Here is a 16,605-nt window from a genome sequence, read left to right as displayed (position 1 = left end):
TGTCTGGGAAATTTTCTCAGCAACAATATATCTTATCCAGAAATATGTTGCCAAGAACTTATTCCTTCTGGCTAATCTTGAGAGACGCCGGCCCCGGCGGCGCAGACGCGACGCGAGAGACGCCGGCCCCGGCGGCGCAGACGCGACGCGAGAGACGCCGGCCCCGGCGGCGCAGACGCGACGCGAGAGACGCCGGCCCCGGCGGCGCAGACGCGACGCGAGAGACGCCGGCCCCGGCGGCGCAGACGCGACGCGAGAGACGCCGGCCCCGGCGGCGCAGACGCGACGCGAGAGACGCCGGCCCCGGCGGCGCAGACGCGACGCGAGAGACGCCGGCCCGGGCGCAACGAGCCACACAAAGAGGTGCGGCCGTGAGGAGCTACCCCACGCCTGAGGCCAGGGCCGGCGGCCGAAAGGAGCTACCCCACGTCCAACAGGCGGTGGCTGCGCGGGCGCAGGAGGGCCGAGAGGAGCTACTCCGCGTTCAAGGTCAGGAGGGGCGGCCTTGAGGAGATACTCCTCGTCCAAGGTAAGGTACAGCGGCTGCACTTTGCTGGAGCGGCTGTGAAGAGATTTTCCACGACCAAGGTAAGAGAAACCCAAATAAGACGGTAGGTATTGCTAGGGGGCACCAGAGGGCAGACAAACTGAAATCATAATCACAGGAAACTAGCTGATCTAATCACATGGACCACAGCCGAATGTGGTCCCCTGGAGAAGGGAATGGCAAACCACTTCAGTATACTTGCCTTGAGAACCCCATGAACAGTAACAAAAGGCAAAATGATAGGATACTGAATGAGGAATTCCCCAGGTCAGTAGGTGCCCAGTATGCTACTGGAGCTCAGTGGAGAAATAACTATAGAAGGAATAAAGGGATGGAGCAAAAGCAAAACCAATACCCAGTTGTGGATGTGACCAATGATAGAAACAAGGTCCGGTGCTGTAAAGAGCAATATTGCATAGGAACCTGGAATGTTAGGTCCATGAATCAAGGCAAATTGGAAGTGGTCAAACAGGAGATGGCAAGAGTGAACGTCGACATTCTAGGAATCAGTGAATTAAAATGGACTGGAATGGGTGAATTTAACTCGGATGACCATTATATCTACTACTGTGGGCAGGAATCCCTTAGAAGAAATGGAGTAGCCATCATGGTCAACAAAAGAGTCCGAAATGCAGTACTTGGATGCAATCTTAAAAATGACAGGATGATTTCTGTTCGTTTCCAAGGCAAACCATTCAATATTACAGTAATCCAGGCCTATGCCCCAACCAGTAATGCTGAAGAAGCCGAAGTTAATCGGTTCTATGAAGACCTACAAGACCTTTTAGAACTAACACCCAAAAAAGATGTCCTTTTCATTCTAGGGGACTGGAATGCAAAAGTAGGAAGTCAAGAAACACCTGGAGTAACTGGCAAATTTGGCCTTGGAGCACGGAATGAAGCAGGGCAAAGGCTAATAGAGTTTTGTCAAGAGAATGCACTGGTCATAGCAAACACCCTCTTCCAACAACACAAGAGAAGACTCTACACATGGACATCACCAGATGGTCAACACCGAAATCAGATTGATTATATTCTTTGCAACCAAAGATGGAGAAGCTGTATACAGTTAGCGAAAACAAGACCAGGAGCTGACTGTGGCTCAGATCATGAACTCCTTATTGCGAAGTTCAGACTTAAATTGAAGAAAGTAGGGAAAACCACTAGACCATTCAGATATGACCTCAATCAAATCCCTTATGATTATGCAATGGAAGTGAGAAATAGATTTAAGGGACTAGATCTGATTGATAGAGTGCCTGATGAACTCTGGACGGAGGTTCGTGACATTGTACAGGAGACAGGGACCAAGACCATCCCCATGGAAAAGAAATGCAAAAGAGCGAAATGGCTGTCTGAGGAGGCCTTACAAATAGCTGTGAAAAGAAGAGAGGCGAAAAGCAAAGGAGAAAAGGAAAGATATAAGCATCTGAATGCAGAGTTCCAAAGAATAGCAAGGAGAGATAAGAAAGCCTTCCTCAGTGATCAATGCAAAGAAATAGAGGAAAACAACAGAATAGGAAAAACAAGAGACCTCTTCAAGAAAATTAGAGATTCCAAGGGAACTTTTCATGCAAAGATGGGCTCGATAAAGGACAGAAATGGTATGGACCTAACAGAAGCAGAAGATATTAAGAAGAGGTGGCAGGAATACACAGAAGAACTGTACAGAAAAGATCTTCACGACCAAGATAGTCACAATAACGTGATCACTGACCTAGAGCCAGACATCTTGGAATGTGAAGTCAAGTGGGCCTTAGAAAGCATCACTAGGAACAAAGCTAGTGGAGGTGATGGAATTCCAGTGGAGCTATTTCAAGTCTTGAAAGATGATGCTGTGAAAGTGCTGCACTCAATATGCCAGCAGATTTGGAAAACTCAGCAGTGGCCACAGGACTGGAAGAGGTCAGTCTTCATTCCAATCCCAAAGAAAGGGAATGCCAAAGAATGCTCAAACTACCGCACAATTGCACTCATCTCACACGCTAGTAAAGTCATGCTCAAAATTCTCCAAGCCAGGCTTCAGCAGTATGTAAACCGTGAACTCCCAGATGTTCAAGCAGGTTTTAGAAAAGGCAGAGGCACCAGAGATCAAATTGCCAACATCCGCTGGATCATGGAGAAAGCAAGAGAGTTTCAGAAAAATATCTATTTCTGCTTCATTGACTATGCCAAAGCCTTTGACTGTGTGGATCACAATAAACTGTGGAACATTCTGAAAGAGATGGGAATCCCAGACCACCTGACCTGCCTCTTGAGAAACCTGTATGCAGGTCAGGAAGCAACAGTTAGAACCAGTCATGGAACAACAGACTGGTTCCAAATAGGAAAAGGTGTACGTCAAGGTTGTATATTGTCACCTTGCTTATTTAACTTATATGCAGAGTACATCATGAGGAACGCTGGGCTGGAAGAAGCACAAGCTGGAATCAAGATTGCTGGGAGAAATATCAATAACCTCAGATATGCAGATGACACTACCCTTATGGCAGAAAGTGAAGAGGAACTCAAAAGCCTCTTGATGAAAGTGAAAGAGGAGAGTGAAAAGGTTGGCTTGAAGCTCAACATTCAGAAAACAAAGATCATGGCATCTGGTCCCATCACTTCATGGGAAATAGATGGAAAAACAGTGGAAACAGTGTCAGACTTTGTTTTTTTGGGCTCCAAAATCACTGCAGATGCTGATTGCAGCCATGAAATTAAAAGACGCTTGCTCCTTGGAAGGAAAGTTATGACCAACCTTGATAGTATATTAAAAAGCAGAGACATTACTTTGCCGACCAAGGTCCGTCTAGTCAAGGCTATGGTTTTTCCCGTGGTCATGTATGGATGTGAGAGTTGGACTGTGAAGAAAGCTGATCGCCGAAGAATCGATGCTTTTGAACTGTGGTGTTGGAGAAGACTCTTGAGAGTCCCTTATACTGCAAGGAGATCCAACCAGTCCATTCTAAAGGAGATCAATCCTGGATGTTCATTGGAGGGACTGATGCTAAAGCTGAAACTCCAGTACTTTGGCCACCTCATGAGACGAGTTGACTCACTGGAAAAGACTCTGATGCTGGGAAAGGTTGGGGGCGGGAGGAGAAGGGGACGACGGAGAATGAGATGGCTGGATGGCATCACTGATTCTGTGGACATGAGTTTGAGTGAACTCCGGGAGTTGGTGATGGACAGGGAGGCCTGGCGTGCTATGATTCATGGGGTCGCGGAGAGTCGGACACGACTGAGCGACTGAACTGAACTGAACTGAATCTTGTACTGAAGTTATCTCAGGATGCATGCCTTGGGAGAGGGTCTGGTAGACCTTTTACAACCTTGAGGTTTTCCTTTTATCTATTCTCAGCAGCCAGTTGAAAAGTATATAGTGTTCTGCTTCAACTAGTGAGTTGGGTACTCTTTCTACCCCTTCTGATGTCAGAAGCTTCTATGTCAGCAGCTCTCTCTGTCCTATCATTTTATATAAAATTTTTCTGCACAAAGCTCTGAGTGACTGAGACTGTGTTGGTCCCAGAGTTAAATCTTCTCCTTCGGAGACCACAAACTTGGCACCGAACACTGTAAGCTATCAATCTCAATAACGTTTTACAAAGAAAATTCTTCCACAACCAGCAAGAGGCAGAAAAAGCTTTCTTAGAGTTCACTGAATCCCATAGCATGGATTTTTATGTTATAGGAATAAACAAACTTATTTCTTGTTGGCAAAAACGTGTTGATTGTATTGGTGCATATTTTGATTAATAAACATGTATTTGAGTCTAATTATAATAATTTAAAATTTACAGTCTGAAACAATTTTGTTTGCACCAACTTAATACAAGTAACAAAAGCCAAAATTAATAAGTGGGACTGCATCAAACTGAAAGCTTCTGCACAGCAAAAGATACAGTCAACAAAATGAAAAGGCAATTTAAGGAATGAGAGAAAGTATTTCCAAATCATATATTGGATAAGGAGCTAATATTGAAAATATGTAAAGGATTCATACAACTCAAGATAAATTTTAAAAAAACTTGATTAAATAATGGGCAAAAGACCTAAATAGAAATTTTTTCCAAAGAATACACACAGGTGGCCTAGAGGCACATGAAAAGATGTTAAACATTGTTAGTCATCAGAGAAATGCAAATGAAAACCACAATGAGATATCACCTCACACCTGTCAGAATGGCTATCTTCAAAAAGAACACAAATCGCATCAGTTGGCAAGAATGCAGAGACGAACCATCCAACACTGTTGTAGGAAATGCAAATTGGTACAGATACTACAGAAACCAGTATGAAGCTTTCTGAACAAACTAAGAATAGAAATACCATATAGCCCGACATACATCCAAAAAGAGATAAAAACACTAATTCAAAAGTATACATACACCGCAACATTCAAGCAGCATTATTTACACTTGACAGGATATGGAAGCAACCTAAGTGTCCATCAACAGATGAGTGGATGAAGATGTGGTATATGCACACAATGGAACACTGCTCAGCCACAAAAAAGACGGAAATGTTGCCATTTGCAACAACATGGATGGACATGGAGGGTATTATGCCTAGTGCAGTAAGTCATACAGAGAAAGATAAATACCATATATCCCTTATACATGGGATCTAAAGAATAAAGCAGTGACTGTAACAACAACAACAAGAAAAAAACAAACAGAGTCACAGATACAGAGAACCAACCAGTGGTCACCAGTTGGGAGAGAGGGGTAGCAGATCCAGAGGCACGAATTATTACACACAATAAATACGTGGCACAGTACTGCATATAGCATAGGGACGATAGCCAATGTTCTAAATGGCGACCCACACCAATATCCCTGCCTGAAAAAATCATATGGACAGAGGAGCCTGGCGGGCTACAGCCCATGGTGTCACACATACTCAGACATGACTGAGCAATGGAACACAAAGAAATTGAGTACAACCTTTAAAAATCCTGAATCACTATGTTGTACACCTGTAACTTACATAATATTGTACATCAACCACCTCAATTTTAAATAAAACAAGATAAACATATATAAGAAAGAAAAATATCTGAAAGAATATCTTTATCAGGGCATAATTCAACCAAAAGGAAAAAAAAAGCGTACTAAACAAACCAAGTCCTATAATTAGCCACTGCTGCTACCGTCCTAATTCTCTTTTCACTTTTCCTTTCAGGTGGGCCAGAGAAAATTGTTCTTAGGCAGAGGAAAAAAACGATACCTTTACATTTCACTCTTTATCCTTGGTAGGGGTGATACTACACAACTGTGAGTGATCCAGGTAGCCAGAAAAATGAGAGCTCTTGACACTTCATACTAGAACAGAGACCCATAAGAGCTGCCTTGATGTCTAGAAATGCTTCCTCCAGCTGTGCTAAGGTGGGTTTTTCAATTTCCAGACTCAATAAAATGTATAGAGCTTCCTGAACTGATAATAGTACTTACTGCAGGTGGGAATGCAAATTAGTACAGCCACTATGGAGAACAGTGTGGAGAATCCTCAAAAAACTGGAAATAGAACTGCCATATGATCCAGCAATCGCACTCCTGGGCATACACACCGAGGAAATCAGAATTGAAAGAGACACATGTACTCCAATGTTCATTGCAGCACTGTTTATAATAGCCAGGACATGGAAGCAACCTAGATATCCATCTGCAGATGAATGGATAAGAAAGCTGTGGTACATATACACAATGGAGTATTTTTCAACCATCAAAAAGAATGCATTTGACTCAGTTCTAATGAGGTGGATGAAATTGGAGCCTATTATACAGAGTGAAGTAAGCCAGAAAGAAAAATATCAATACAGTATACTAATGCATATATATGGAATTTAGAAAGATGGTAACCTTAACCCTGTATATGAGACTGCAAAAGAGACACAGGTATATAGAACAGTCTTTGGGACTCTGTGGGAGAGGGTGAAGGTGGGATGATTTGGGAGAATGGCATTGTAGCATATATATTATCATCTGTAAAATGAATCACCAGTCCAGGTTCGACGCATGATACAGGATGCTTGGGGCTGGTGCACGGGAATGACCTGGAGGGAGGATATGGGGAAGAGGGAGGTGGGAGGGGGGTTCAAGAAAGGGAACACAGGTACACTCGGGGCGGATTCGTGTCAATGTATGGCAAAACCAACCAATATATTAATGTAAGGTAATTTGCCTCCAATAAAATAAAAAAAATAAATTAAAAAAATAATAATAAAAGAAAAAGAAAACAAAAAATAAATACATAAACATCCCATATGAAGTGGAACTTATTAAATAAAAACAAAAGGTATGTGAACCAAGATATGCTAAAGGCCAAAGCCAGTCCTCTAAAATATACATTTACATATGTCAAAGCATGACTAACATATAATCATGATGATATCTTGTTCCCTAAGGCCAGAATTTGAAAACTAGGGTAATTAACAGTGTTCAATTTGTATTTTTCCAGTGGGTATCTTCAGTTCCTCTCCTACATCTCTTCTACATCTCAAACTCATGTCCATTGAGTCGGTGATGCCATTCAACCATCTCATTCTCTGTCGTCCCCTTCTCCTCCCGCCTTCAATCATTCTCAGCATCAGGGTCTTTTCCACTGAATCGGTTCTTCTCATCACGTGGCCAAAGTATTAGAGTTTCAGCTTCAGCATCAGTCTTTCTAATAAGTATTCAAGGCTGATTTCCTTTAGGGTTGACTGGTTGGATCTCCTTGCAATCCAAGAGACTCTCAAGAGTCTTCTCCCACACCACAGTTCTAAAGCTAAATATAAATGGCAATTATTTTTTAAAAGCCACTACTCACATGAACAGTGAAAGGGAAACTCACCTCCAGGCACACTGTACCATGCAGCGCCATTGGTCGTTCCTTCTACAAAGCTGCTATCATCATCATTCTTGCGACATGGGGGCCGATCTGGGTCCGACATCGGGGGGTTGAAGGATGAGTATGCCCGAGCTAAGCTTTGGAAGATGTCGTCATCTGGGCAGGAGCTGTATTCGTGAGCACTACCTGGAAAATAAAGCCACAAACACTAAAGAAACTGATACAAACCAACTAGTACTGCATGTTTTCTGAAGATTCATTTAGTGCTGATCTCCTGCTGATGCATTTTTAGCTACATCACTATGGGAAAGGAGTGAAGGCTTAAGTACTTAACAATTACACTTAGTTTTCTTTCAGGTTTTATAAGGTCCACTCCTGATACCGCAAAGTAGAAATTGAGCAGAATGTATATTCTTCTAATGAATTGAAAGCTTCACAAGAAAAGATGACAAGCACATAGTAAATTGGACTTGGGAAGACAGTAAGATTTCCATTGTTAAAATTTTTAATTTATAAATTGCACCTGTACAAATCCAATAGGCACTGTGAACCACTGTCACACATATTTTTCAGTATCTGAATTTACAGTTTTTAAAAATATCTTACTACTGAAATAAATAATATCTATTTTTGTACACAGTATTCTTATTCTGTATTATCAAATATGCCAGTCCTTTAAATTTCCCAGCTATTGACAAACCATAAAGTCTCTAAATTTCAAGGATGTTTCACCAAAGAATCTTCAAAACTCAAAGTTTCCAATAAATACAACTATCCTGTGTTGGTGCTTTCAAATTATGGTGCTGGAGAAGACTCTGGAGAGTTCCTTGGACAGCAAGAAGGTCAACCCAGTCAATCCTAAAGGAAATTAACACTAAACAATCATTGGAAGGACTGATGCTGAAGCTGAAGCTCCAATACTTTGGCCACCTGATGCGAAGAGCTGACTCACTAGAAAAGACTCTGATGCTGATAAAGACTGAGGGCAGAAGAAGTAGGGGACAACAGAGGATGAGATGGTTGGATGGCATCACCAACTCAATGGATACGAATTTGAGCAAACTCCAGGAGACAGTGAAGGACAGGGAAGCCTGGCATGCTGCAGTCCACAGGGTCACAAAAAATCAGACATGACTTAGAGAGGCTGAACAACAACAATATCCTGTATTACAAAGACCTAACACTCAAAGTCTCCTGAAAATTGATTCAAAGCAGGTAATTTTTTGGAACAACAAAAATTAAGCTGAGAATATCTATCTGGCTAAAGTTTGCTGTGCCTGAAAATTAGCTAAAAATAGTTAAAGAAAATCAAAGCATCACTTCTTCTCCCTGACACCACCAAGAAACATTTCCAAATGTAGAAGTGTGAATGCATAATAAGACACATGCAGAGATATTCATGGGCCCCTGATGGAGTTCTGAAAATTTGCCTTCAGTTTTAAGCTATCTTGTACATAAAGCTACATAGATCCATCATTCCTCCATTTACCAGAATCCAAGAGTTACCCAAGTTCACAACTTCTGTTTTTTCCCTTTCTCTTACCTAAGTGATTATGTTTCTCTTCATTTATTTATTTATTTTTTAATTACTGTCTTTTTTTGCCAGGTATATGCCAATGCCACATGAAACAGGGGATATTCCAGTTCAACAGATGTATTTCTATAGGCAAAATCACTGAAAAATCAGTTCCTTAAAAGAATATTACAGAAATCATTCAATAAACCCTTGTAAAGTAATTGCAAACCTTGAATCAATTAGAGAAACGAAGAACACCTACCACTCCGTGTCTCATCATATGGATAATTGGCCACAAGGTCTCCTCCATGAAGATTGGCTGAGAGCACAAAAGGAATATCCATAATCCAATGAATGACAGCCTTCGTCTCAGGAGCAAGCTGTATTAAAGATCAGAGGTTAGAAGGATTCTAAATGCAGCAGTCGGTGGGGTCACTGGACAGAAAAGACATATAAAAGGTAAGAACAATAACAACTGAAATCTGGTCATATTCCAAGCACTCTGTGATTGTTTTCATAGAAAAAAGAAAAGAGGAGCATTCCTCATCTCTATTTTTCTCAGACTTATAATAAAAAATATTTCTATTTCCTTAAAAGTTCTATTTAAGAGCTGCCAGTTTTCTTTCTTTGTAACTTGAAAAACAGCATACAAATCATTTACAAATTTGGGTACATCTCCATCTGGACTTGTTAATAATAACTAATGATAAGACAAGGAGAAAAGAAAAAAGCTGAGCCAAACAAGGTTCTTCTTTATGGTGGTTCAACTCAAGAAAGGTGGTAGATTTTCTTTCCAAGTTTGCTTACTATTTCTCCAACTCCCTTCAACCACTTCAACATTTTTCCTATAAAAAAATTAAATTGGTCACTTTCAGATTTTACCACCAAATGATGGGATGGTAAAATAATGGGATGATCATCTCAAATTTCAAAACAACAGAAAAGTTTTAGAAATTCATGTGGTCTTTTGAAAGATTCACAGCCCCTCTTACCTTGGAAGCAAAACAAAGGAGGAAAGAAATCTATACCAAAGAATTAATCTGAGCCAAAAGCTTGACACTTTTATGTGATGTGTTTTTAATAGCAGCTAGGAAGATTCTCAAACTCCCAAGCACCTTTTTGATTTGAATTCCTCCCTGCCCCACTGGAGATGAGGTTCACATTGTTCTTAGGGACAGAATATCTAAAAACCACTGGATTGTATACTTCACATGTGTGAGTTCTATGTTATGTAAATAATATGTTAATAAACCTGCTTTTTTAAAAGAGAAAAAAAAATAATACAGTCCTGAGTACACAAAATAGTATGTGACTATTGGATTTTTGCCTACTGTTAGTTCCTATACAGAGACTATTTCTTACATATATTGAATACACTGTTCATGTTACTAAATGTTCAAAAACAAACACCACAATTTGATCAATTAAATGTAATTTCTCTTTGACTATTAATAGAGTCTTTTAGGCTGACTAAATGCTGAAATATCCTCAGTACTGTAATCACATATTTAACTAATCCATAGAGGTGGCTTTGGAGCATCCCTAAATGGGGCTGGTTAAGCCAGTCCTTAACAGAATCTAGAGCCAAATATAACCTATTTTTTAAACTTTCATTGAGAGACTATAAGTATAGTTCAAATGTTATGCTCTATAATTATATAGCTTGGCTCTTAAAATATATCAAATCCATTTTTATTCTATATTCTTCAAAACTCTAGCCACTAAAGACAAGTATTTAATATAATTATTTGATGTAATCATTGTTTGGATGCAATCCAAGCCAAGGCCCATATACTGAGCCCAGATAATGGTGGACATAACCAGATTGAAGAACCTCAAGAGCAGATGAGAAATGATTCAGCAGGAAGAACTCCAGGGAACAGAAGAGACCCTGTTCTCAGAGAGGTTCAGAAGAGCAAAGAGAGCATCTGGAGGACTTGGTGAAAATGTATATTCCTTTCCATCACTCAACCTCATAGCATATACACCCCAGACAACCTGATTCAGCATTCACAGGAATCTGAATTTTTAATTGACATATAGTTGATGTACAATATTATATGAGTTTCAGGTATACAGCACAGTGATGTTCAATTTTTAAAAGTTATATTCCTTTTATAGTTATTATAAAATACTGGCTATATTCCCTGTGCTGTACAATATATCCTTGCAGCTTATTTATTTTATTTATGGTAGTTTGAACCTCTTAATCCCCTACCCCTATCTAGCTCTTCCCCTTCCCCCTCCCTACTGGTAACCACTAGTTCTCTATATGTGTGAGTCTGCTTCTTTTTCGTTATATTCACTAGTCTGTTTTATATTTTAGATTTCACATAGAGGTGATACCATACAGTATTTATCTATCTCTGTCTGACTTAGTCCACTTAATACCATCCATATCCATCCATGTTGTTGCAAATGGAAATATTTTACTCTTTTTTATGGCTGAGTAGTTTTCCATTGTGTATGTATGTGTGTGTGCTTCGTTATCTAGTCATCTGTTGCTTCCGTATCTTGCCTATTGTACATAAAGAATCTGCCTTTTTAATCCTTCATTCCTACAACTCTACAGATTTTAAAACCACTCTAGTGATACAGCATCTTCCCTCATAGCTCAGTTGGCAAAGAATCTGCCTGCAATGCAGGAGACCCTGATTCGATTCCTGGGTAGGGAAGATCTTCTGGAGAAGGGATAGGCTACCCTCTGCAGTATTCTTGGGCTTCCTTTGTGGCTCAGCTGGTAAAGAATCTGCCTGCAATGTAGAAGATCTGGATTCAATCCCTGGGTTGGGACAATCCCCTGGGGAAGGGAAAGTCTACCCACTCCAGTATTCTGGCCTGGAGAATTCCATGGAGTGTATAGTCCCATGGGGTCACAAACAGTGAGACCCGACTAAGCAACTTTCACTTTCTAATGACACAGAGAAGAGACTGATGGTTGCCAGAGGCAAATTACAAACTTTGGATTATAAAATAAATCCTGGGCAGGTAATGCATAGCATGGAGACTGTAGTTAATAATACTGTATTGTATACTTGAAAGTTGCTAAGAGAAAATATCTTAAAAGTTCTCATCACAAACAAGAAAAAAGAAGTGTAACTATGTATGGTGATAAATATTAACTAGACTTATTATTCAATTATCTCACAATATATACAAATATCAAATCAATATATTGTATGCTTCAAATTAAATAGTTATGCATTAATTATATCTATAGTATGTATCTGTATCTATACCTATCTATATCTATAGATATATATAAACACAGTACCTACATACCTACATTTGAGCTATTTCAAATCCTAAAAGATGATGCTTTGAAAGTGCTGCACCCAATATGCCAGCAAATTTGGAAAACTCAGAAGTGGCCACAGGACTGGAAAAGGTCAGTTTTCAGTCCAATCCCAAAGAAAGGTAATGGCAAGGAATGCTCAAACTACCGCACAATTGAACTCATCTCACACGCTAGTAAAGTAATGCTCAAAATTCACCAAGCCAGGTTTCAACAGCACATGAACCATGAACTTTCAGATGTTCAAGCCAGTTTTAGAAAAGGCAGGAACCAGAGATCAAATTACCAACATCCGCTAGATAATCAAAAAAGCAAGAGGGTTCCAGAAAAACATCTATTTCTGCTTTATTGACTATGCCAAAGTCATTGACTGTGTGGATCACAATAAACTGTGGAAAATTATGAAAGAGATGGGAATACCAGACCACTTGACCTGCCTCCTGAGAAATCTGTATGCAGGTCAGGAAGTAATAGTTAGAACTGGACATGAAACAACAGACTGGTTCCAAATAGGAAAAGGAGAACGTCAAGGCTATATATTGTCACCCTGCTTATTTAAATTATATGTGGAGTACATCATGAGAAACGCTGGGCTGGAGGAAGCACAAGCTGAAATCAAGATTGCTGGGAGAAATATCAATAACCTCAGATATGCAGATGACACCACCCTTACGGCAGAAAGTGAAGAACTAAAGAGCCTTTTGATGAAAGTGAAAGAGGAGAGTGAAAAAGTCGGCTTAAAGCTCAACATTCACAAAACAAATATCATGGCATGCAGTTCCATCACTTCATGGCAAATATATGGGGAAACAGTGGAAACAGTGGCAGATGTTACTTTGGGGGGCTTCAAAATCACTACAGATGGTCATTGCAGCCATGAAATTAAAAGACACTTACTCCTTGGAAGGAAAGTTATGACCAACATAGACAGCATATTAAAAAGCAGAGACATGACTTTGCCAACAAAGATCTGTCTAGTCAAGGCTATGGTTTTTCCAGTGGTCATATATAGATGTGAGAGTTGAACTATAAAGAAAGCTGAGTGCCAAAGAACTGACGCTTTTGAACTGTGGTGTTGGAAAAGACTCCTGGGAGTCCTTGGACTGCAAGGAGATCCAACCAGTCCATCCTAAAGGAAATCAGTCTTGAATGTTCATTGGCAGGACTGATGCTGAAGCTAAAACTCCAATACTTTGGCCACCTGATGGGAAGAGCTGACTTATTTGAAAAGACCCTGATGTTGGGAAAGATTGATGGCAGGAGGAGAAGGGGACAACAGAGGATGAGATGGTTGGATGGCATCACTGACTCAATGGACATGAGTTTGAGTAAACTCTGGTAGTTGGTAATGGACAGGGAGGCCTGGCGTGCTTCATGTCATGGGGTTGCAAAGAGTTGGACACAACTGAGAGACTGAACTGAACATACCAACAAAACACTAAAAGGCTAAGAAGAGGGAGGTGAGAAAGGGGTGATGTGTAAAAACATTAAGGAAATGCCTACTATGTATCCTGTACTGGGCCATGTCAAAACACTGTCTAAGCCTAATTGACAAAGATGGAGAAAGGAGACGAGGCAGACATGGGCAATATCATCCCATGATTTAAGCAGATTTACTGAAGATTTAATAAAATATAAACAAATCTTGCTTCTGTTCCAGAAAATTGTTCAAAACTTAATTTTTATATATTTCTCTTTTTATTACCTTTATAATGCCCAGTAAATATATTGGCATTGAGACTTTTTAAAATAAAAGCTCTAATTATTTTTAAGTGTCATGAACAAGCATCTTTAAAATTTTAAAGTATTGCTTAAACTAGATATATGAAAATATCTAATATAAAGCTTATAGAAATATTATATATGTTCCATTGGGGAAGAGGATGGCAGTACTGGCTGAAAATGACAGCATTTTCGCTAAAACTGTTAATCTAATATCCTGTCAACATGAGTTTATTTCATGATTGTTCTATGATTGGTAACAAGAATTCTTCTTGTTGCTTAGTTTCTTTTTTTCTATACAATAGTAAAAGATGTTTATCAGTTTTCATAAGCAATAGACAAAAAGTAAAAGATAATTACAATTGCAAGCCATAATAGTAACATGATTAACTTAACAATGTAAAATGATTACATACAATTTGGAGGTCAAGTAGAGTGACGTGGTAAGTGGAAGTGCATACATGCACATGTTTTCATCCTCCCAGTCAATCTATGTTTTTTTGGTTGGTGCATCTAATCCATTTACATTTAAAGTAATTATTGATATGCATGATACTGTTACCATTTTCTTAATTGTTTGGGGCTTATTTTCTGTAGGTCTTTTCCTTCTCTTGTGTTTCCTGCCTAAAGAAGTTCCTTTAGCATTTGTTTTCAAGTGGGTCTGGTAGTGCTGAATTCTCTTAACCTTTGCTTGTCTGGAAAGCTTTTGATTTCTCCATCAACTCTGAAGGAGAGTTTTGCTGGGTAGAGTATTCTTGGTTGTAGGTTCTTCCCTTTCATCACTTTAAATGTATCATGCCATTCCCTCTGGCTTGTAGAGTTTCTGTTGAGAAATCAGCCTGATGGGAGTTCCTTTATGTTATTTGTTGTTTTTCCCTTGGTGCTTTCAATATTTTATCTTTGTCTTTAATTTTTGTCAATTTGATTACTATGTGCCTCGATGTGTTCTTCCATGGGTTTATCCTGCCTGGGACTCTCTGTATTTCTTGGACTTGGTTGATGAGTTCCTTTCCTATGGCAGGGAAGTTTTCAGTTATTATGTCTTCAAATATCTTCTCAGGACCTTTCTTTCTCACTTCTCCTTCTGGGACTTCTATAACCTAAATGTTGCTGCATTTAATATTGTCCCAGAGGTCTCTCAGGCTGTCTTCATTTCTTTTCATTCTTTCTTCTATATTCTGTTCTGTGGCAGTTATTTCCACCATTCTGTCCTCCAGGTCATTTATCTTTCTGCCTCAGTTATTCTGCTATTGATTCCTTCACATCTTCTCCATTGTTTTCCCAAGACCCTAGACCATCTTCACTATTCATTACTCTGAACTGTTTTTCTGGAAGGTTGCCTGTCCCCACTTCATTTAGTTGTTTTTCTGGGGTTTTATCTTGTCCCTTCATCTGGGGACAAGATGCTTTTTCATCATGATTAGCTTTCTGTAATGTGGTTTTTGTTTTAGCTGATATGGGACTGTGGTTCTTCTTGCTTCTTCTGTATGCCTTCTGATGGAAGAGGCTTGTGTAAGCTTCCTGATGGGAGGGACTGGCAGGAAAAACTGGGTCTTGCTCTGGCGGGCAGGGCCTTGCTCAGTAAAGCTTTAATCCAATTATCTGCTTATGGGTGTGGTTGCACTCCCTCCCTGGTAGTTGTCTGGCCTGAGAAACCCAGTTCTGAGGTCTATGGGCTCTATGGTGGAGTTAATGGTGACCTGCAAGAGAGCTTTCATCAAGGAGGACCTTCCCAGACTACTGCTGCCAGTGTCCCAGTCCCTGTGGTGAGCCCCTGCTGACCCACACCTCAACAGGAAACCCTTCATTTTGGTTCAGTCCTCTGTGGGGTCACTGTTCCTTTCCTCTGCATCTTGATGTGAACAAGATTTTTATTTGTGCCCTCCAAGACTGGAGTCTCTGTTTCCCCTAGTCCTGCGGAAGCCCTATAGTCAAATCCTACTGGCCCTCAAGGTCAAGTTCCCTGGGAATTCCTAGTCCCTTTGTTGGATCCCCAGGCAGGGAAGACTGATTCAGGGTTTAGAATCTTCACAACAGTAAGAGAACTTCTGTGGTATTATTATTCTCCAGTTTGCAAGTCACCCACCAGGTATGGAATTGGATTTTATCATGATTGCACCCCTCTTATCATTTCTCTGTGGTCACTTCTTAGTCTTTAGATGTGGAGTATCTTTTTGTGGTGGGTTCCAGTGTCCTCCTATTGATGGTCGTTCAATAGCTAGTTGTGATTTTGGTGCTCTCACAGAAGGAGATGCTCTCATTTCTTAGTTGTAACAGAGAGCATGGGCAATGGGGAAAATTTGGGAAGATAGCCACACTAAGCTTTCAGAACAATTTTTCATTTCTGTCTTATGACACATCACACAGGACTATCCTCTTTTCCCTTCTGATTATCCCTGCCCTTTTCTTTTCTATCCCTCCCTTCTCCCAGGAAAGGAACAGAAAAAAATGAAGATCTGTGACTGAGAAGCAAGAGTGTTTAAGTCGCCCATTTATCACGTTCTGCCAAAATCCTTGGCCCCAGGCAGCCTTTTCACAGACTGATCCCCATTTATAGACACAGCCCAGGTTTCTTGGATGAATTCTAAATATAGACAGGAAAATTTTAAGAAATTTAGACCAATAATCGGAGACTCCCTCTCTCCTGGATCTTCTAACAAGTGTTCCAGCCATGTGCTGAGTGCATGTCTGGAGCTCCAGCAGCTGGTTTTC

The 16,605-nt window shown here is 40.2% G+C and overlaps 1 protein-coding gene across 1 annotated transcript in view; it reads right to left on the bottom strand.

The window, feature by feature from the left end:
- The window catches only part of CPE (carboxypeptidase E), a 153,144-nt gene that overhangs the window by 35,617 nt on the left and 100,922 nt on the right, over nt 1-16,605 (bottom strand). Inside the window, exons 4-5 of the mRNA XM_055405405.2 lie at nt 9,139-9,256; nt 7,364-7,546 (exon numbers count right to left, since the gene is read on the bottom strand). Of these exons, the coding sequence (XP_055261380.1) occupies nt 7,364-7,546; nt 9,139-9,256 (301 nt within the window). The remainder of the gene's footprint in view (nt 1-7,363; nt 7,547-9,138; nt 9,257-16,605) is intronic.

Source organism: Moschus berezovskii, chromosome 19, assembly GCF_049115385.1.
Source record: "Moschus berezovskii isolate FMDL1 chromosome 19, NW_MosBer_1.0, whole genome shotgun sequence".
Classification (NCBI taxonomy): domain Eukaryota; kingdom Metazoa; phylum Chordata; class Mammalia; order Artiodactyla; family Moschidae; genus Moschus; species Moschus berezovskii.
Note: the sequence above shows the minus strand (reverse complement) of the source record. Positions and strands in the feature narration are given on the sequence as shown.